Source organism: Danio aesculapii, chromosome 17 (assembly GCF_903798145.1).
Source record: "Danio aesculapii chromosome 17, fDanAes4.1, whole genome shotgun sequence".
NCBI lineage: Eukaryota > Metazoa > Chordata > Actinopteri > Cypriniformes > Danionidae > Danio > Danio aesculapii.
The window spans coordinates 27,473,498-27,495,879 of NC_079451.1; the positions used below are offsets into that span (position 1 = coordinate 27,473,498).

Consider the following 22,382-nt stretch of genomic DNA (forward strand, 5'->3'; position numbering starts at 1 on the left):
GCTCGTGCGTTTCCCACGCACCCTCTTTCCCCGGCCACCACACCGTGAGTGTATAACTCACTGTTCTTCAGTACCTTTAAAAAAGAAAAAAAAAAAAACATATAAAAAATACAAAATACTGAAAATCTCAAAAAATAACTACAAACCAAACAACGTTTTTAAAAGAAAAACTTTTTTTTGTTTTTTAAAAGACGATCTACCCAGTGGTTTTCTGCCAGTTCCTCCGACCGGACTCCATATGCTGTAGCTGTCAGTGCTGCCGAAATCGTTTATTCGGGGAGAAGCGTAAAAGTTTAATAGAGGATTAAGAGACTCATTTGTCCCACTGGTTCTCGGACACTCTTTACGCACTGTCATTTCAGCACTAGACAAACCCACGGGCTCAGAGGCTTGATCGACCCCGAGACATGAACGCAGCGACCGCGGGGAGTTATCCGATGGCTTCTCTCTATGTGGGCGACCTGCACCCTGATATCACGGAGGCGATGCTGTATGAGAAATTCAGTCCGGCCGGGCCGGTGCTCTCCATCCGCGTGTGTCGGGATATGATCACGCGGCGCTCGCTGGGCTATGCCTACGTCAACTTCCAGCAGCCTGCGGACGGTAAGACACTACAGACAGTGCCCGGTCGCCTTTAAACGGGATCCCTGTGGCTGTCGAATAACGGGAATAATGTGTCATGCTTTGTGTGTTACTGTAAGGGACACTGGAGGTGATGTGTAGTGCGCGCGCGCTGTCTCCTGTCCTGTGTGCTGTTGTCACATGCGTTTCTGAGTTGCCCACATCATGTTGATCTTCACTCGTCTCTTCCATAAACACCTTTAACATCCCCTAATATACAGGTTTATCCCCTAATATAGCTCATTGGGAGAAAGTCAGGATTTACTGACTGTGACTGTCACACCGCATTATGCCCAGCCATTATGGCAAGCTGCTTTAACATTTATCCCTTTAAATAGCCTACTTACTATTCTGTTACGTTATTCGTCTGGTATTAATATTATTACGTTATTAACGCTATATCTTTTAAAAAATAGAACCAGACTGTATTAGAAAAATTATTCAGATACTAATATTTAAACAATTTCAAATAGCATATGATAAAAAACTAACTCCATTGCTGTTAGTATACAATATTGCCATTGAGATTTTTGGGGATCAGTAGATCTGAATTTGTTATGTGACTAGCAATTACAATAGACCTAAATTCCAAATATTGGTAGATACTCATTGCAGTTTAATCCTCGATAAGGGTGAATACATTAGTTTAGGAACTATACCATATTCACTAGGCTATATCTTCTATTTGGTACCTGTATTTACTAGTATTTTACTTTATATTTCTATTATATAAAATAAATAGAATATTAGAAATTATTACTCTGTTACTGTAATTTGACATTAGTTGTTTTCTTACTGTTTCACTTTTTTTTTTTTTTACTTTTGTTAACAAGGTCATGACTGTCATCAAGTCTTCCATTATGACTATCTTCAACCTTGTAGTTTAAACTTTAGAGCACGAGACAGCAACACAAAGGTCATAGGTTCGATTTCCAGGGAATCCATGAATTGGTAAAATGTGCTAAGTGTGTAATGCAATTTAAGTTGCTTAGGGTAAACATATCTGATGAGGTAGGCTGCTAATAATTATCTTAATAACGTTTATGTAGTGCTTATGACTATCTTCAATAAACAGTTTGTAGAGGATGCAGGTAATAATGCCATGTCATATAGTTTTGGTTTGCAGGGAATAAATGGACTAATAAATATGAATCAACTGATAATGAAATAGGAAGGCAATTTAAGTTGCTTTTGATGAATTTCTGCCAAATGTATTCCAGTTTTACTATCTGTAGCCTTCAAGTAGACTAATTTCAGCATCTTCACATCTAAGGAGGATTTTATTCCCATAATCACTCTTGGCTTGCTGCCTCTGGGATTTGAATGGGACTACCAATGCATATTTTAGAAAAGCACCATATAAATATCCTAAACTGAGCAAATATTAATGGAACTTGCTATGCAAATAAAGCCTGTAGCATACCTGTTGTCCTGAAGTAATACTTAATAATACAAAGGTTATGAAGGATGGCATGTACATATGAATCATTTATATTATGCACCTTGTGGAGGACAGATAGTCAGTTAAGCTTGCTTAGTCTTGTGCATTCCGGACAAATATCTATGCCAAGCCATTCACACATTCTGCCTGAAAAAAAATTATACAATTACTACAGTTTTAATTTAAAGCTTGACACTCTATGAAGCTGAGCTGTCTCAATTATTGCCTATAATCAGAATAAACGATTAGACTAAAATCAAATGTGACCCACATAGTGAAAGTGCTCTACATCTACCTTAAACCTTATGGTATGAGGCATTTTACACAGAAAGGTAACCTGATCATTAGGATATTTCCATATTTGAGCTCTCTTGAGAATCCTACAGTAGGTATATCCAGGGGAACAGTGTTTGTGTGTGTGTGTGTGTGTGTGTGTTATCCCCTCCTGACACTTTAAATAGCACAAATAGGTCATGTCAGGTTGCAAAATGTGGGCTAATATCATTGTGACGAATCTTTATTTCACAATCTAAAAGTTGATATGAGACTGAAGAATGAATTATATAAGTGGCATAATTCACCAAAAACTGTCATCATTTACTCACCATCTACTAGAGTTTCTTTCTTATGTTAAAGACACAAGAAGCTATTTTGAAGAATGTTAATAACCGGTAGTCATTGACTTCCATAGTATTCTTTCTTACAATGGAAGATAGACCCTTTTCACATTTCTGGGTTTCTTAGTAGCAGAAGTCGTCATAGTTGGGAAAACTTTGAGCGCAGTGAATGGGAGAATACAATTTTTTTTTGAATACAATCTTATTTGCTCAAATAATAAAAGAAATACTTCACGATGGTGTTATCAAGACTTTCAGAAAAAAGAAAAAAAAAATTGTGTGAGACTGAAGACGGCAACCAGAGGAGAGAATAACATCAAATTTACTGTCCTGTCCCATAGATGCTGCATTAGAAACACCTCGCACAAGCTGTAATACTATTTTTTGTAATTTGAAGCACAGATGATACAACACCAACATAAATACGTCGAAATGTACATATGTTTTTTCAAAAATCATCTAAAATATAAAAAAATTTCAAGGGTTTAAGATGCTGATGACCGTTAAACACAACATAAAAGGCTTGTGAAAAGGGTCCATAGTGGCTACCAGCTACCAACATCTTCTTTGGTGTACAACAGCAAACAGATTCATAAAGAATCCTCTTGAGATTGAGTAAAGGCAAGTTAATTTCCAATTTTGAGTGAATTATCCTGTTAATAGTGTTTTTGTTTTCTTTTCTTTTTTTATTTGCCTTTACTTGCACAGTGTTGGATCTTTTAAGCAACTTACTAAAACTATTACTGAGATACTAGTACTTAGTTTGTTCAATCAGCTCAAATTATGGTAGTTAAAATGAATGAATGTTCCATTTAAAATGCTAGAGATCTTACCATGTAAAAATTTACTACCATAAATTTACTTTTATTTATTAAAAATGTCTATTTTTAACCCTTTAACTGCCCCACCAAGAAAAAAACAGTTTGGATTTGCATTTTTTTCAACCTTAATTTCTGAAATATCAACCTCTATCAAATGGTTAATGTGTCTGTTTATGGTGAAAGTACCAGAATTAATTCATATACTATGAAAAATCTGAAAATGTGAAGTGTAAGATCAATTTATTTTAAGAAATATTCAAAATAAAACATTTTTGAACACTAAATCACCTTTTTTTTTGAAGTATGCCATAAAATATTTCAGATTCTCATTTAAAATGCTTTCTTGGTTTTTTTTTTTTTACAATAAACCAAAATCAAGTGTAGGAGTGCAACAGGACGTTTGTTTGATTTGTTTTGTGAACCAGCAATGCTGTGTGTGTAAGCCATTATTTAAAACAGTCATTCTTTATATGACTTTAACTTCAAAAATTTAGTAGAGGAGCAGGCAAAGGGTTAAACATATTTAAAGCAATTTATTTTACAAAGAACTCTACAATTTCTATCTCAAATGCTTTGTAAACATCTCTTACTGATTTCTGTTGTCCTCATTCACAGCACAAGGGTTAAAAGGTCAGAGTTGAACTCGCTCACCTCCATTTAGGAACACACAACAGCAACTGACAGTCAACATGTTTACATATACTCGACAAAAGCTGTTGGTGACCACTGTAGGAAGTACACCTGACAAATAAAGAATAGATTGTGTTTTGACTCAGTGTGAGCGAACAATAGCAGCTTACAGCAATCATATGCTCGGTAAAAGTGTTCAAGCACATGGTTCGCTCTTCAGCATGTAACAGCTGCATTTGTAAACAGTTGCCGGCGCTGGTAAGCTTCAGCCACACACATTCCAGTGTCTCAGCCCCATCAATGGACACAGAGCCTTGAACACATGCTGCCTGCCAGCACATTGCTCAAAGGACCCAACACTGCTAAATATAGAGTCAGGGAAGGCTGGCTGCATGGTGCCTGACTTCTCTGAGAGATATATATTGAAGAAACAAGCAGACAGGCAAATACTTGAGCCAGCCATGCCATGCTTCATTTTTCAGTAGTTATGGATCAGTAAGTATTACTGTGGCAGCTGTACACTACCACGTTACAATCATCCTAACAAATGAGTTCACTGCATTAAATGAAACAGAAATTTGAAATCCCATTTATCATTCAAAAAAGATGTGTACTGTTGTGTGCTGGCTGAAAGTTGTTATTCGCGGTGGTCTCTCTCTTTCTCTCTCTCTGGATGATCCCACCAGCCCTGAGCTCCATGTTCAATACAATCACAGTGTAAACTGCTGAGGGCAGCAGACACAAGGCTGCTCCATTTTGTTCACCAGACATTTTTAGTGTGTGTGTGCGCGTGCATGTGCACTATGAAGTACAGAACGAGAGAGAGAGACGGATCATAATGCATTAAAATAGAATACAGCTCATTTTATATTCGATCAGTTTGATTGGAGATGATGAAACTTCTGACAAGCCTTAAATCTGATACTCATCTGTGTCACTATTGCCCCACATCTTGCCAAATTTAAACAGATAAACATGTGCCTTGTGTTGTGCCATCAGTCCACACTAGTAATGAAAGACATTTAGCTTACATGCTAGCCGTTTTGATTCTGTGCTAATAAATGAGACGATTCTTATAAATGCTAAAACAAATCACAGATCTAATCTTAAATATCCAACTTGTAGTCTTCAACTGTTGTGTAATTGTTAGTTTCATGGGGCTTTCTGTGGTCTGCTTGCCTTAAATTAGCGCAGACTCGCAGTTTGCAAGTTTTAAGCTTGTTTGTTGTGGTTAATATTTTTATATACGGTTGAAGTCAGAATTATTAGCCCCCCGTTGAATTTTTTTTCTTTTTAATTATTTCCCAAATGATGTTTAACAGAGCAAGGAAATGTTCACAGTATGTCTGAAAATATTTTTTTCTTCTGGAAAAAGTCTTTTTTGTTTTATTTCGGCTAGAATAAAAGCAGTTTTGAATTTTTAAACACCATTTTAAGGACAAAATTATTAGCCCCTTTAAGCTATATATTTTTGATAGACTACAGAACAAACCATCGTTATACAATAACTTGCCTAATTACCCAAACCTGCCTAGTTAACCTAATTAATGTCACTTTAAGCTGTATAGAAGTGTCTTAAAAAATATCTAGTATAATATTATTTACTGTCATCATGGCAAAGATAAAATAAATCAGTTATTAGAAATGAGTTATTAAAACTATTATGTTTAGAAATGTGTTGAAAAAATCTCTCCATTAAACAGAAATTGGGGGGGAAAATAAACAGGGGGGCTAATAATTCTGACTTCAACTATCTCAGCATGCAAGCACACACTACATGTATTAATCATATATTCAGTCTATAAATGTTGGCTAAGGCAAGTTGAAAGTGTTGGCTAAGACAGTCTAGTAAGCTAAAAGTAAGTAGCTGAGGTGCACTGTAAAAAATGCTGGGTTCCACACAATCGATTTACGTTGGGACAACATTGAAGGAATTAACTTAACTTAATAGTTTTTACAAATTCAAGTGGGTTGAACTTAAAACCGTTAAGTTGTGCCAAAAAACTTCAAAAATGATTCAGGTCATTTTTAATAAGCAGTTTGAACAAACAGCAAACAGCTATTTTTGTTAAGCGTGCTGCGGTTGAAATCAGAGATGCTTTATATCTCATATCTTTGTGGTTTCAGCGGAGAGAGCTTTGGACACAATGAACTTCGATGTGGTCAAAGGAAAGCCCATCAGAATCATGTGGTCACAAAGAGATCCATCACTTAGGAAATCTGGGGTTGGAAATGTCTTTATCAAAAATCTGGATAAGTCCATCGACAACAAAGCTCTATATGACACCTTCTCTGCCTTTGGAAACATCCTGTCTTGCAAGGTGAGGAGTTACATATCATTTTTATGTCTGAAACCTTGTAGACCTTTTTTTCTTCTTCTCAAATATATGCACTGTGCTGACCTCCAAAGGCAAACCACAGTAATTGCATGACTAGTCAATGTCAGGTATTTACATATACATTAACAGATAATTCTAATGATATCATATGCAGCTTTAAAACACCCGTCAATGTTTAATGATGCATTAACTGGAGTGTTATTCTGAAAGTGATGCCAACATTTTTGTTTAGAATGAGTTTTAAAACTATGGCTATATTATTATAGTTATAGTTTTTGTTCTCTGTGTGCGAATGGATCAGTGATCCTCAATTAGAAGACCACAACAAACTTTCAAATGGGCTGCTGGTTGACTTGAAATTAATTCCTATAATATTACATTAAAACTTTACAATAAGGTTGTGTTTGTTCATGTTAGTTAATGCATTTACTAACATGAACAAACAATGAACAATACATTATTTATGGTATATATTCATGTTTGTTAATCTTAGTTAGAAAGTTAAAAAGTGGTTCATTATTAATTCATGTTAACTCAAGGTGCATTAACCAATATTTTTTAGCATAACTTTGGATTTTAATAATGAATTAGTAAATACAATATCTAATGAAACCTTATTATAAAGTGTGACTAATATTACTAAGATAGTTAATTTTTAAATGTAATTAACTTGTTTTGTTCTTGAAAAGCATGCACTCATGTTTTTTTATTTCTTCCAACAAGAACCATTTTTTTTTTCAACTTTAAATTGAAATTTCTGAAATTATAGAATGTATTCTGGTTCATTAAAGGACAAAGCATAAAAGTAAAAAAGCATAAAAATACCATAATATATGAAATTTAATTTTGATATTTAATAAACAGGCTAAGTGAACATTCTTGTTTTTTGAAAAACAATGTTGACGTCAGATATTCTGCTTTGAAAATGTGTTTTCCGTGCCAGAACGCTATCTTTGTTTTGGTCATTTTAACCTGCCCAATGCCAGTTTAGCCAATTATATTTCAGCACCCCGGGTTGCCTTGGTGGAAAACCGCATATTTAATGTATTTATTCATTCATTCATTCATTCAAAAAGGCTCTGAAATTTCGTGACCGAATTGTGACCTAAAGTGGACAGTAGCAGACTCCGAAATGAGACGCAGATTCAGGTTATTATTAGCAAATGATATAATATTACGAGCATAAACATTAGGTGAGCGGGTTACATTGTAACCACGTGTCCTAACAACATGCTTCGTGAGGAGATACGCATTGATGAGCAATTTGGCTGTTTGCACCAGACAGAACATGACAGAAATTTAAATACAGCCATTCAGAAGCACAGAATATGCACTCACTCATGAAATGGTAAGGTTTATAATCTAATTAATACATATTAACCCTCTTACACTTTAATAAATGTAGATGCTGAATCACTCATATGTGTTTAGTACTAAAGTTCTATTTCAAACGGTTTATTTTATTTTCAAGATCTGAGGTGAACTATCTGTTGCTGCTTTCAAAATATGGCAAGAAATGCCATGTAAAATGGCATTCAAACTCACATTGTTAACTTTTAACACTGAATAAAGTACATGAGGTGTCAGTTTATCCTGTTGTTCACCTGTGAGAAATAGAATCTGTTTATATATATATATATATATATATATATATATATATATATATATATATATATATATATATATATATATATATATATATGAGGTGTTGGTTTGGACAGAAAACTTAAAAATATTCCTTCTATCGGGTGCCATTGCTTTTATTAGAACACGATTTAAATCATTCACTCCTGTCCTCAATTTGGCAACCTGCGCTTGCATTTGTCTTGATCCAGGAGTGCAACACCTAGTTCAACCACTGGCTGTCAAACTTACATACTGCACCTTAAAATCAGTATGCTTCTATTTTTCTTTTATTTAGTCATTCATTTAGAATTTATTAACACACACAACAGAGAAGCTGTGCTAGATAAGCTGTATAAGAAAAGCTGGTAATCTGATTCTTGAATTGATTCTTGAATCTGATTCGTCTCATCTTGTGTTTGATTAACAGGTGGTGTGCGATGAGAACGGATCTAAAGGCTATGCCTTTGTGCATTTTGAAACTCAGGACGCAGCCGATCGTGCCATCGAGAAGATGAATGGAATGTTGCTGAACGACCGCAAGGTGTGAGTGTCTGAGCATAATCTGAGTCATGTGACAGGAAGGAGGAGTGGTGGTTTGATGAGTGACAGCGATGCTCAAAAGAGAAATTGTGTGACAAATCAGAGTTAAAGGATTAGAAACATTTACTCAACTTTTAAATAAAAATATATATAATATAAAGCCAACTGAGCTCAGCTTTAATTTGGACCCCATTGACTGTCAATGCATGTACGTCAACGGTTAGTTTTCCAACATTTGAGTGTTTGTAAGTCACATTTGTCTCTGCTGCAGCTGGTTTGAGTCAACAGTTGTCCTGCAGCTGTCACTCCACTGAGTCTGTATTGCATTTCTGCATGAGTCACATTTTTGTCTGCTCTGTTTTTTGTAGGTTTGTGGGCCGTTTCAAGTCCAGGAAGGAGAGAGAGGCGGAAATGGGTGCCAAAGCCAAAGAGTTCACCAACGTTTACATTAAGAACTTTGGCGATGATATGGATGATCAGAGACTGAAAGAGCTCTTTGATAAATATGGTGAGAGTATAAATGGTAAATGTTTGCCCTGTGGTTGGGCCTTTTTTTGCTGAAAATTTGGTGTCTATATACCTGCAGGTAAAACACTAAGCGTGAAGGTCATGACTGACCCCACAGGGAAATCTCGGGGATTTGGGTTTGTTAGCTACGAGAAGCATGAAGATGCTAACAAGGTACAGCAAAATTGAATCTTTAGCTACTGTGCAAAAGATATACATTAATTAAAATTATTTGGTGATTTACAGATTTGAAAACACTCGTGAATTATGAAATACAGGAAGCTATTAATTAAGAGATTTTTAAAGTACATAGATGAATGGATGAAGAATAGAGTGACTGATTGTGATGATGTTTATGTCTCAGGTGGTAGAAGAGATGAACGGTACGGAGCTCAATGGTAAGACGGTGTTTGTTGGCCGAGCACAAAAAAAAATGGAGAGACAAGCAGAACTCAAGAGGAAGTTTGAACAGCTCAAACAGGAAAGAATCAGCAGATATCAGGTAAAGGAACTGCTCTGGGTCGTCTTGATGTGATTAGAAAAAAAATGACACATTAAACACACACAATTGGTGACGCGGTGGCGCAGTAGGTAGTGCTGTTGCCTCAGAGCAAGAAGGTCACTGGTTCGAGCCTCGGCTGGGTCAGTTGGCATTTCTGTGTGGAGTTTGCATGTTATCCCCGTGATCGCGTGGGTTTCCTCCGGGTGCTCCGGTTTCCCCCACAAGTCCAAAGACATGTGGTACAGGTGAATTGGGTAGGCTAAATTGTCCGTAGTGTATGTGTGTGAATGAGTGTGTATGGATGTTTCCCAGCGATGGGTTGCAGTCGGAAGGGTAAACGCTGCGTAAAAACATATGCTGGATAAGTTGGCGGTTCATTCCGCTGTGGCGACCCCAGATTAATAAAGGGACTAAGCGAAAAGAAAATGAATGAATGAATGAACACACACAATTTATATCAGGGATGCACTGATATGAAAATTTGAGCCCACATAGGCAAATATCGAGAAATCTTGAGATTAGTTTTCAGAGCCTAATTGCAAATACAAAATACAGGATACAACTGATTTTTTAAAGCCTTAACCTTAAAAAAACAAAGAAACTGCCGGAAAACATCTTGCGCTTTTTTCTCCAGCAATCCATAATTATAAAATGTTCTTATCAGGCCGATAATTATAATATAAAAAAATAAAGATTTGTTGATCATTATCGATATGGTTGCTAATATTGTGTGCATCACTAATTAATATTGTAAATTTGTGTTTACAGGGTGTAAACTTGTACATCAAGAATCTTGATGACACCATTGATGATGAGAAACTTCGTAAAGAGTTTTCTCCTTTTGGCTCCATTACCAGTGCCAAGGTGGGTCAAAGGACTGCAGTTTACCATCTATTTCTGTTTGATCACTTTGGGTGGATTCCAAACAACATTTTTTGGAGGGCACAGTGGAAAGAGAATGGTATTTAAAGAGAAACATATTTCAAATAAAAAATGCAGGACTGAATACCTTCGAGAAAAAGCGTTCCACATGACAATTAGCATAGGAAACATATGCACTGTGATTAAAAAAATAATAATACTACAGAAAAAAGCTAAAGTAATTTTTACATTAATATTGATTAGGCAAGAATAAAAAGAAACAGTACATTTTAGATTAGTACTCACTTCAAGCTTGTAGTGTTTAACGCAGAACCTATATCTTATGTCGAATTGTTTGCTATGTTAGCTGATTCTTTGAGAACATCAGAGTAATGAAATTAAGTAAAATCTACTCAATTTACTGCTTTTTCAGTTATATTTACACAGTTTGTATTGTTCTTTTTGCTGTTAGGTGTACACAGTACCGGCTTTGTGACTTGCTTTTTTATGTCACCTGGAGTTAATATTCTACTTAAAATGGCACATTTATACTCGAAAACATTGACTTTTACCATCATTATATATTGCATATTATGTATTAAAGTCTCTGGGTTTAGTTAGGTATACCTTGTTACTGCTTTTTTGGTATATCATATAGATAGTGACAACAAATCTGCCTTGTTTATTTAAATGTTCTTAAGTATATACTTGTAAAGCATGGTTTAATGTAGACAAGATAGGCTTACGTACATGACTAGACTTACAGTACATACAAAGAGAGTAAATGTACTAAACATTTCTAGTATTGCAAACTAATTCAAGCAAATTTGACTTAATTTCATACATGACATTTGCTTTAAAAGCCTAAGTGCAAAATTAGATAGATTTCACTTTTTTTTCAAAGAATTTTGTTTATCTTAAAGAATTTGGCATTTTCTACTGGATTTTCAATATTTTTTATCTATTTTAATTTTTTCTTTTTTGTAGGTGATGCTGGAGGAGGGCAGGTCCAAAGGTTTTGGTTTTGTGTGTTTCTCCTCTCCTGAGGAAGCCACAAAGGCTGTGACAGAGATGAACGGTCGTATCGTGGGCTCCAAACCACTGTACGTAGCCCTAGCTCAACGTAAAGAAGAGCGCAAAGCTCATCTGACCAACCAGTACATGCAGAGGATCGCCGGTATGAGGGCCATGCCTGCCAATGCAATCATCAACCAGTTCCAGCCTGCCGGCGGATACTTCATGCCAGCTGTTCCACAGGTGGGTGAGGAACTAAAGTCTGGGACAACCAGGAAAATAAAATTGATAATCAGCCCCACTATAATGTCAATTATAACATAAAAATTATGTGATACAATCCCAACTGACTCATAATTTTGATTTGTTAACAGAAAGGTTGTAACCATATGTAAACAATTACGAGTTATGACAAATAAGTCATAATTATCTAATAATTAATTGCAAAATAGGTCAAAATTACACCATAATTATGGAGATAACACAAACAAAATATTGAGATGTCAATTTTAATATAAAAAGCCAACATTATGAGATAGAAATTAATTATAACCTTTTGTTATGCAGAGATTATGGCATTAAAAGTCATACTTATGACAAAAAGTCACTATTAAATAAATATGGGATTTAAGATAAATAATTTCTCATGATTTCATTATGATTTCACACATAATCTTTGACTTTTTATGTTGTTTGCTTTTTATCTAACATAACATTTTAATTAATTTCATTTGATTAGTATTTTCTTATTATAACTTATAAGTCATTGTGACTGTAATATGACATTATTTTGTTTTATCAAAGCATTTAGCATTTATGTGGGAAAATGAACTTCCAACATAAATTAATATTTAATATACAGTTGAAGTCAGAATTATTAAACCCCTTAAATTATTAACCCCCCTGTTTATTTTTTTCCCCAATTTCTGTTTAATGGAGAGAAGATTTTTTTCGACACATTTCTAAACATAACAGTTTCAATAACTCATTTCTAATAACTGATTTATTTTATCTTTGCCATGATGACAATAAATTATGGGCCCTATCATATACCCTGTCATACCCTATCATATAAGGCGCAAGACCTGTTTGCTGCAACGTGTTGTTATTCCCAGACCAATGCAACCTTAATTTTCCCGTTTTTCATCACGTTATTTAAATAGCACATACATTTGCGCCATCTTAATATCATTAAGAGAATAAGCTCAACCCTGTTAGACCATGTGCATCAGCACAGAGCGTATTTTTTCCGTTCTTACAGTAGCAAAAGTGGATTCGGACACTCTCTTAATGATTTTGCGCTGTGCGCTTTAGACTTTGCACCTAGATCATTAAAATAGAGCCCAATATTTTACTAGATATTTTTCAAGACACTTCTATACAGCTTAAAGTGACATTTAAAGGCTTAACTAGGTTAATTAGGTTAACTAGGTAGGTTAGGGTAATTAGGCAAGTTATTGTATAATGAGGCTTTGTTCTGTAGACTATCGGGAAAAAAAATATAGCTTAAAGGGGATAATAATTTTGACCTTAAAATGGTGTTTAAAAAATTTAAAACTGCTTTTATTCTAGCTAAAATAAAACAAATAAGACTTTCTCCAGAAGAAAAAATATTATCAGACATACTGTGAAAATTTCCTTGCTCATTTGGGAAATATTTAAAAAAAATAAATAAATAAAAGGAGGCTAATAATTCTGACTTCAACAGTAAATCTCAAAATAAATCAGCATAAATATAGAAGAGCTGTAAACTAGTAAAATGTGCCAAAATGATTAATAATCCCTGTGATTAATTATACAGTGTCCTTCTTTCAAATGCACCATCACAGGCCCAGAACAGAACGACATACTATGCACCAAACCAGCTCACCCAGATGCGTCCAAACCCGCGCTGGCAGCAGCAGGGTGGCAGAGGTCAGGGTGGTTTCCAGGGCATGCCCAGCTCCTTACGCCAGCCAGGGCCCCGCGCTAACATTCGCCACCTGGCACCCAACGCTTCCACCCAAGGCCCACGCGGGATGCCCACAGGTGCACAGAGAGTGGGTGAGAAAGCCCACCCACTGATGATGGCCCACTGTTATCTGCTCTACTGAAGCACACAGAATCAAAAAATACAAAAAAAAAACAAATTACTAATAGATAGACCTTTTAAAGTTTGTTTACCTTACTATAACTTAATTACATTGAATAGCATCACAAACTACACATTTAAAGGAATAGTTCACCCTAAAGTGACTTTTTACTCACAATTCACTCACCCTGTGAATGAGTTTCTTTTTTCTGCTGAAATTCTGTCCTCATTTTACTCAATCTTCACCTTACGATTTTTCTTCTGTTTAACACAAAAGCAGATATCCTGAAGAATATTAGAAATCATTGACTTTCACAGTATTTTCTACTATGGATGTCAATGGTTACCGATTTCTAAAATTCTTTAAAATATTTATTTTTTGTTCAACAGAAGAAAGAAACTCAGACAGGTTTGGAACAAGTGAAGAACAGAATTTGTATTATTTTTGTGCAAACTATCCCTTTAATGATTGTAAGTGAGTTTGGTGTTTATTTTGTCTGATCATCACATTAATGCTTTTCCTCTTGGCTTCACTAGGAGGGACTGGCCAACCAATGGGTCCCCGTCCTGCCATGGGGATGACGACCCCACGTGCCATGCCACCATACAAATATGCCACCACCATCCGAAATACTCAGCCTCAGGTAGTGCAGCCTATCAATCTGCAGCAGGTAATATACGCTGATATACTGCATGTACATAAAAAAACTACATCCCTGATAAAGATTCACAGTTAATACAGTTATTATGTCAACCCGACTCAACAGTCTCTTTCTGATGTCATGGATTACACATTTAATCCTCTCATGCATATTTAAACTCAAAGGTAAAACATGTACTAATGTGTGTTTTTAAATTAGAAACAGGGGTATAATAATATGTTTTTATTTGATATATTTTAATATCAGGGTGCGAATTATACATTGGCGATCAGGAGGGTCGATTTTTTTGGTACGTTTTCAGTGAATCAAATTTATCTATTTACTTAAATAACATCAAATTTACTTGATTTAACTTGCTTCAACACATCTGCCTGAAAGCTTAGTATATCTAGTAAGAGCTTGATTAGCTGGTTCGGGTGTGTTTAATTAGGGTTGAAGCTAAACTCTCCTAGACACTAACCCTCCAGGACCGAATTTGGACACCCCTGGTTTACACTGTTAAATGATGCCACAGTCACACTAGAGTTTGAACTTGCTCGTACGGCGCTGTGAAAAGTGGTGGGATTAAACAAGATGATTAATTTAAAATTTATTTTAAAAAGCGGGCAATTCTGTCCAGAGAGGTCATGTTCGATTGGTCTCACAAAATCCAGAGCGAGCAGAAGGGTTGCCAAAATCACTCTGGACCCCTCACACCCAGCACACTGCCTCTTTGTAGTGTCAACCAGAAGGTAAAAGTTCAGAGCACTGCGCACCAGAACAGCCCGACACAGAAACAGTTTCTTCCCTTAGGCAATCCATCTCATGAACACTTGATAATAATTGTGGAACCAACATCACTACTTGCTATACACTTTTATACACATATACACTTATTTAACAACACACTCTACATGCCAATTTGACACGAAAACAAATTCCTCGTATGTGTGAACATACCTGGCAATAAAGCTCTTTCTGATTCTGATTCAAGTGATGCGGTTTCGCAGGTCAGCGTTCACCAAGTTTGAACTTTGCAATGCAGTGAACTGCGAAACTTGATGCACGAACTTGTGTTTTCAGTCTGACATTCCGGCATTCGCGTGCGTATGAATGGAAGTTTATGGAGAGAAAAGTCCAGTGTGACCGCAGTTTGATTCTTGCATAGACTTATTAGCGCGATTATGCTTGAACACCTATAATGGTATGAACCTTTATAGGGGTGGTCAAATGTACATCTGTATTACCTAATATTTTAATTATTAATGTTATTGTTTAAGATACAGATCAGGGAAAACTATTTCTCACTATTTAAGGGCTGACCCACCCATACATCTTGATTTGATGTCCTTTAGGGGGCATTGAGCGTTTATTAGGGGGGTCATTCCCCTCCAAATCCCCCTGTAATATGCACCCTATTTAATATCAAAGTAAGTATCCTGATTCATATCAGCCTTTTGGTAGACCCCTGACTTGTATTTAATGTTATTTCAATGCATTTAAAATCACTTTTGTAATATCAAGTGGATGCATACACCAAATCGTATCATAGACCCTGGAATAAAATATATCTATTCACTAGGGATGCTCCGATCTGGATTTTTGCAGCCGATTCCTTGTCATGGTGATCGATTCTGATGCTTCAAGCTTCATATTGCTTAAAGCACATTTTCCCTCTATGTATGATACTTACTGTAAGTGGAGATCTCACCTTACTTAAGAGAATAAATTCAGGATGTTGCATATAATCTTAAACACGTCTCTTTTAACCATTCAGGTGTGAACATGTCATTGTGATAAAAAAAATGTAACAAATAAAATTGCTAAGAAATATTACAGTCCCTCCGCTCGTGTCCCAGCATCTCAAACATGGTAAATACAATGGTTGCGCTTGCAGCAAAGAGACCATCACTCACGCAAGTCGTGTCAATAGACTGTATTAACAGGTCACACCGCATCTATATACATTTATATGTAGTGACAGCAGCGCATCGATCGCTTACGCCTCCACACAACATTTACCTTCTCAAGTGTTTTGGCTGCTATAGGCTATGTACTGTATAATATACGGAAACACAAGTGTATCTTCTTCTGCTTGTAAACTCAGAAACAAACAACGGTGATCAGTTCATGAGATCGGCCAGAATGGCGGGCACCGATCGAGTCATTAAATGTGATTATCGGCCGATCGATCTGAGCATCCCTACTATTCGCCATAACACTACCATGTAAAGAATAATCATATTGGTAAGTGTCAAAGGTAGGTCAAAGAGGATAAAGATACAATATAAAAGGTACCATATCTTTATTTTATTTTTTATTTAAAAAAATCTGTATATTTTAATGTTTAAATTACAGATTTTTCTAGTAACTTATTTCTAAACAAATTTTTAAGGAATTTTAGTATTGATCTTTAAATAGCTAATGGCCAGAACAATAAACTGCTAATAATAAAAATAATACAATTATTTTCATGGAGCATTTTCAAAGACTATAGAACACACAAGACATGTCACTCGTTACATCAAGTGTAACGGTCAATATGGTGAATAATGCCCCGCCTACTAGTACAGAAGCCAATTATCGATCGCTATATGGTGAATAAATCCTGCCTTCTAGTACAGGAGCCTATCATCAATCACTATATACTGACGATACTCCGGGGGAGGGACTCGGACCAGACCTGAGTTTCTGTAGATTGTTTGGGATTTAGACATTTAGAAATTAAACTAAAGAGACAGTTGTTGTTTAATTTTATTGGTGATTCTTAATATGAAATTTAATCATAGGCCAGGCAAGCAGTTTTGGAGAATTTGATGTTTCCCCATTCAGACAGAATGCCTGAGCATACTGCCCGAGAGGTGTTTTAAAGATGGCTGCCGAGTAAAATAACTTGCCTTAAAGACACTTTGGCATTTTAGTCTATTAGTTATCTTTTAAATAACTTTGCAACTACAACTAAAATCAGATATTGGTAAAACATTTGCTTAATATATGCGAACACTTTAATCTGATGGTTACTTAAAAGCCATTCTACTGACTATTAATAATTAATATGTGTCAACTTATTCTGCCAACCTTAACCTAATAGGTTACTAATAGTCTAATGATTTCCTTTTGACATGCATTTGCAAAGTTATAGTCAACAGAACATCTAAAGCAGATAATCCAAATAAAATTTGAAATCCAGTTGTAAATGTCATCTTGTGATTTGTTTTTTTCTCTGCTCAGGCTCAGCCGGCTGTTCATGTTCAGGGTCAGGAGCCTCTCACTGCCTCCATGTTAGCTGCTGCTCCTCCTCAGGAACAGAAACAGATGCTTGGTGAGATGAGGAGGCTGTAAGCATGCTCAGCCTTTCTAAACATACTCAAACACTCTCCAGGACATGACGGTTTTATGCACAAGTCTGGTTTGATTCTTCTCTGTAACTGTCTACTTTGTTTTTGTTTCCCTCAGGTGAGCGTTTGTTCCCTCTTATCCAGGCGATGCATCCCAGTCTAGCCGGAAAAATCACAGGAATGCTGCTCGAAATCGACAACTCGGAGCTGCTGCACATGCTGGAGTCCCATGAGTCTCTGCGCTCTAAGGTGACAGTCGCTAACTATGATAAACGCTTGTAGTTATAGTCAAGCACAATACAGTTAAGTGCAATAATAGGAAGAGTTATTAACGGTTAGCAATGCAAAGCCTATTGGCTAAATAGGGGACCTGATTCAATGCATTACTTTATGCTGACTCTCAGATATAATGATCTTGAGGGGCAGTCTGAATATAATAATAGTAGACTATTAGTTAACTTTGTGGCTAGTAAAGTCATAAACCTATGTGGTTAAAGTTAGTTTAGCTAAGTCCTAAATGAAAATTTGTTCTTCATTTAACCCTAGAGGTGATTTCAATGCCTTTTTTAAAGACCTCAGAATATTTTAAGACCAATATATCAACAATCCAGAGAGAGATTTCTGTTCGTCCATTGGGTTTCTTCATGTCATCCTAATTTAAAGTGTTTTGTAGAATATAGATTGTATTAAATAAGCTTCTCAGAGATCAGAGCTGTTAAGTCATGACATGACATGTGGCCAAGTAAGGTGACTCTTTTGTGCTCTGCATTTAACCCATTCAAATGCACACACACAACAGTGAACTCACACACTATGAACATACACCAGGAGCAGTTGGGCATTTGGAGCCTTGCTCAAGGGATTCACCTCAGCCATAGTATTGAGTGTGGTGTGAGCACTGGTTATTCACTCCCCCCTCCTCCATTCACTGTCAGTACCGTGACTACTGATAACAAGACGAACTCTCTAATAATTAGGCCTGCCCATCATTAAAAACTCATAGTATGAAGTTGGAATGCAGTGAATTTCTCATTTGATGACATTTTTGGTTTTCAACCCATTTTTTTGGGGGGGTGGGGGGGTGGGTGGGGGGGGGGCTGCAGAGATATGACTGAGGCCTCTCTCATGCGCTCTCTGTGTCGCGCGCACTCGCTCTCTCTGCTTTTGCGCGCACTCGCTCTCTCCGTCTGTGACGGTGCTGCGCACATCAGTTCCCTGGATTCGTGAAAAGTTAACCCCCAAATTGACACAGGTAATAAAAAGATTCAGTCATGTTCATGTTGTAAAAAACTATCAAAATATCCACTGTTGATTATATTAGACTTTTGTTTTCAATAGCGATTTTAAAACTTTTAATATAGGAAGTCCTCGGCTCTGCATAGGCTACTATTAATCAGAAATTGAGTGTAAATAGTTTTATGTTAGGAAATGCAGTCCTGAATTTACAAACAGTCGGCAAGAACTGGAGAACAAAATGTAAAACATTGATCAAATTTAGTTTTCAGCCACGCTTATACACTGTAAAAGTAATATTCAACTCGTTTAGTTTTGCCTTTATTCATTTTTGATTTCAGTAGTGACATTAAGCAAGTCTTCACACACATCATTTTTTACAACACGTTTTTAAAAATAATAGTTTAACTCATTTCTAATAACTACTTTTTATCTTTCCCATGGTGACAGTCAGTGCATTATCTTTTACTAGTTATTTTGCAAGATAGTTGTATACAGACCAAGTCCCTTTAAGTATTCTATAGTCTTTGATTCAGATTAAAGTGTAATTTAAAGACTTAACTCTGTTAACCTGGAAAGTTGGAATAATTAGTCAAGTTATTGTATAACTGGTTTGTTGTGTAGACAATCAAAAAATATACAGTAAATATTTCTTGAGGAGGCTAATAATATTGACCTTAAAATATATTTTTTTTTAAATTAAAAACTGATTTTATTCAAGAAATAAACTATAAGAAATAAGACTTATTATGATTTATTAAGACTCCATAATAATTATTTTTGTTTTACAGGAAATACTGTAATAATGTCCTTGGTTTGTTAAAGATCACTTGGGAAACATTATTTTAAATTAACAGGAGGACTGTATCTGTTAAAGTTTACAGGTGCAAAAATGTGCCTTGATGTACTTGAATGTAAAAAATGTGTTATCCTACAATACAAAGTTTCTATTAAATAAATTAACATTATTTTGAATTTATTTAATTAGCTTGTTTATGAAGACTGCAGAGTGATAGATGAAAAAAGACTTCTAATAATTGTTTAAGTAGTTTGTGATGTATGTTAAAGTGTGCCCCCTAAAAGAACCAGTGGCCCCTGCCCAGCCCCCAGTTACTCTGGTCTAGAACCGCCAATGATGAGAATAAACCCCTAAAAGTAATCAAATACGCCCTACCTCCATTATCTCTCAGCATTCCTTCGCAAACCCAACTCTGAACCTTTAAAACCAGTGCCAGGAGCATTGTGAGGACAGGCTACACACTGTGCTCGAACGCCTCTCTCTCCTGTCAAAGGGGGATAATGCCAGTTAGAGTGTTAATTCCAGCTCAGAGACATCATTCTGTCGATGGTCTGCAAGTGTGAACTCATCAACAGATTTCAGTGATTATTTGTGTTTTTCAGGTGGAGGAGGCTGTCGCTGTGCTTCAGGCTCATCAGGCCAAGAAAGACGCCACACAGAAAGTGGGAGTCACTGCTGCCACTGCAGCCGCAACATCCTGACCAGTAAATTTCCTCACTATTAATTATTATTATCAGCATCCAGGCTGTTTCTGAGTGTGGTTCAAATGATTCAGAAAATTAGCTTTAATTTGAAATTGTTTTCCGCAGGTTAAAGCTGAACAGCTGAAGAGAGATCACCACTGTCTGGTGGCAACCAAAAGAAACAGAAAACAGAAAATATATTAAAAAAAAGAGAAAAATACAAAACAATACTTGAACATAAAGAAAACCGTTTTGTTGCAGGGCTTATATTTTTAACTCTGTAATGATTTTTATCACCTGAAGTTGATTTTCAGAAGAGGCCTTTCTGTGAGGGAAGAGCCTCTGTCTTGTGGCCAGGACTGATTTTTCCCCCTGAGGAAGTGCAAACGTACTTCTTCTGTGAGCTGTGTGTTTGCTGCTTTGATTGGACCTCACTTGTCCCATGACAGTAACTCGAGTGGTGTGGCACTCTAAATAAAGGGATGACTATTTAAAATGAACTAGTATGCAGTGCATTTCTTTGTATATACTTTTAGCCAAGACTAGAAGGCCATTTTTGCTGACAATAATTTTTATCCAAAATGACCACATGGACAGTTCATTTACAGGTTAAATGTTCTGCTCAATTGGCCAATGCTGACAGAAATATTAATAATATCCCATTTCACTTTTAGCTGAGACTAATAACACGATCAAAGCCAATAGGTGCGTTCGACTTGAACCATGGCTGCAGCCGGTGATCAACGAGATTAGCCGAGTGCAGGCAGGGATTGAGTTGAAAACGGTACTCAAAGTTTGGCAGTCATTATTACCGATCACATGGCGTCATCGTCATTTATTTTTATTCTTTTATTTTTAACAACAAAAGATTTACAGTACAAATAAATAAGAATACAGTCTCTACACACTATAGTTTTTCATTTTTAAACAATAAGGGAATTAATAATTAATTTTAAGTAGCCTTTATAACAAATGCATGAGAAATACGGGGAAATGAGAGGGTAATATAAACATAAAAAGGAAATAAATATCAACGAATAGGAATATTAAATACAAAGCAATAAGCACAAATTCTAGGAGTTTAAACATCACTCTTTAGGCTAATACCTCATGTTTGAATATGCTAAAAAGCAGGATACATTTATTTACATCTATAAATATAAAAATTTCCAATATAAATTAGTGTAAAACCCTAAACAAGGTGTTTTGATTAAGCCTTAAACAATGATTAAGATTATTTTGTATAATAAAAGCATAAAAAAGCACTTTATTTCAAAAAGATTGAACAAAAGGACATTCCTAAAATACGCGAGCTACAATTTAGCCTTTATAATAAAATATTATTTAATAAAAGATGATACTGCTGTAAAATATTTGTAATCTTTTAATAGCATATATACAAGATATATTCAAAACAGAGATGGCATAATAGTTAATTGTTTGTTTTTGATTCACATAAAAATGACAGTATTGTTGCATTAAATATTGGACTGCGGCTTCCTGCCAATTCACAATAATAATTGAAAATTAAACCTTTTTTTGTGACGGAAAGGTATGTGTTGCATTAGGCCACCTGTCTTAAAGGACAAGCAGAAATCACAATTAAAAATGTATATTTTAATGGCAACTATGCAGTACTATACATAACTGATATGCCTTCTGCTGTGAGGCGATTGTGCTACCCACTGCGCCACAGTATACTACTAAATGCCCAGTTAGTCAAAATTATACACATTAATCTAAAACTACACATAATCAGATTCCTTTTTTTTGGTGGAATTATTATTATTCATTCGTTTCGACCACAGCGGAATAAACTGCCAACTTATCCAGCATATGTTTTATGCAGTGGATACCTTTCCAGCTCCTGTCCAGTACTGAGGAAACACCCATACACTCACATTGACACACAAACACCTATAGCTCATGTCTTTGGACTGTGGGGGGAAACCGGGGGAAACCCATGCAAACACGGGGAGAACATGCAAACTCCACACAGAAATGCCAACTGACCCATATGAGGCCCGAATCAGCGACCTTCTTACTGTGAGTACGAACCGCGTCGCCCCTGAAGTAGCCTACAAATTATGAATCCAGA

The 22,382-nt window shown here is 35.9% G+C and overlaps 1 protein-coding gene across 3 annotated transcripts; it reads left to right on the forward strand.

Annotated features, from left to right (window-relative positions):
• The first annotated feature begins 17 nt into the window (after positions 1 to 17).
• Positions 18 to 20,784, forward strand: pabpc4 (poly(A) binding protein, cytoplasmic 4 (inducible form)). 3 transcript variants are annotated; one of them, XM_056477083.1, is made up of 14 exons: positions 18 to 603; positions 6,258 to 6,451; positions 8,523 to 8,638; positions 9,004 to 9,143; positions 9,222 to 9,316; positions 9,507 to 9,644; positions 10,413 to 10,508; positions 11,493 to 11,762; positions 13,349 to 13,562; positions 14,128 to 14,261; positions 17,463 to 17,553; positions 17,688 to 17,818; positions 20,204 to 20,305; positions 20,411 to 20,784. In XM_056477083.1, exons 1-13 carry the CDS (start codon positions 408 to 410, stop codon positions 20,300 to 20,302), a joined length of 1,914 nt encoding a protein of 637 aa, XP_056333058.1. In that variant the 5' UTR covers positions 18 to 407; the 3' UTR covers positions 20,303 to 20,305; positions 20,411 to 20,784. The 3 variants fall into 3 exon arrangements, with proteins under 3 accessions (XP_056333058.1, XP_056333060.1, XP_056333059.1); XM_056477085.1 differs by having other exon boundaries at positions 14,128 to 14,234; XM_056477084.1 differs by having other exon boundaries at positions 13,349 to 13,547.
• Positions 20,785 to 22,382: the final 1,598 nt, after the last annotated feature.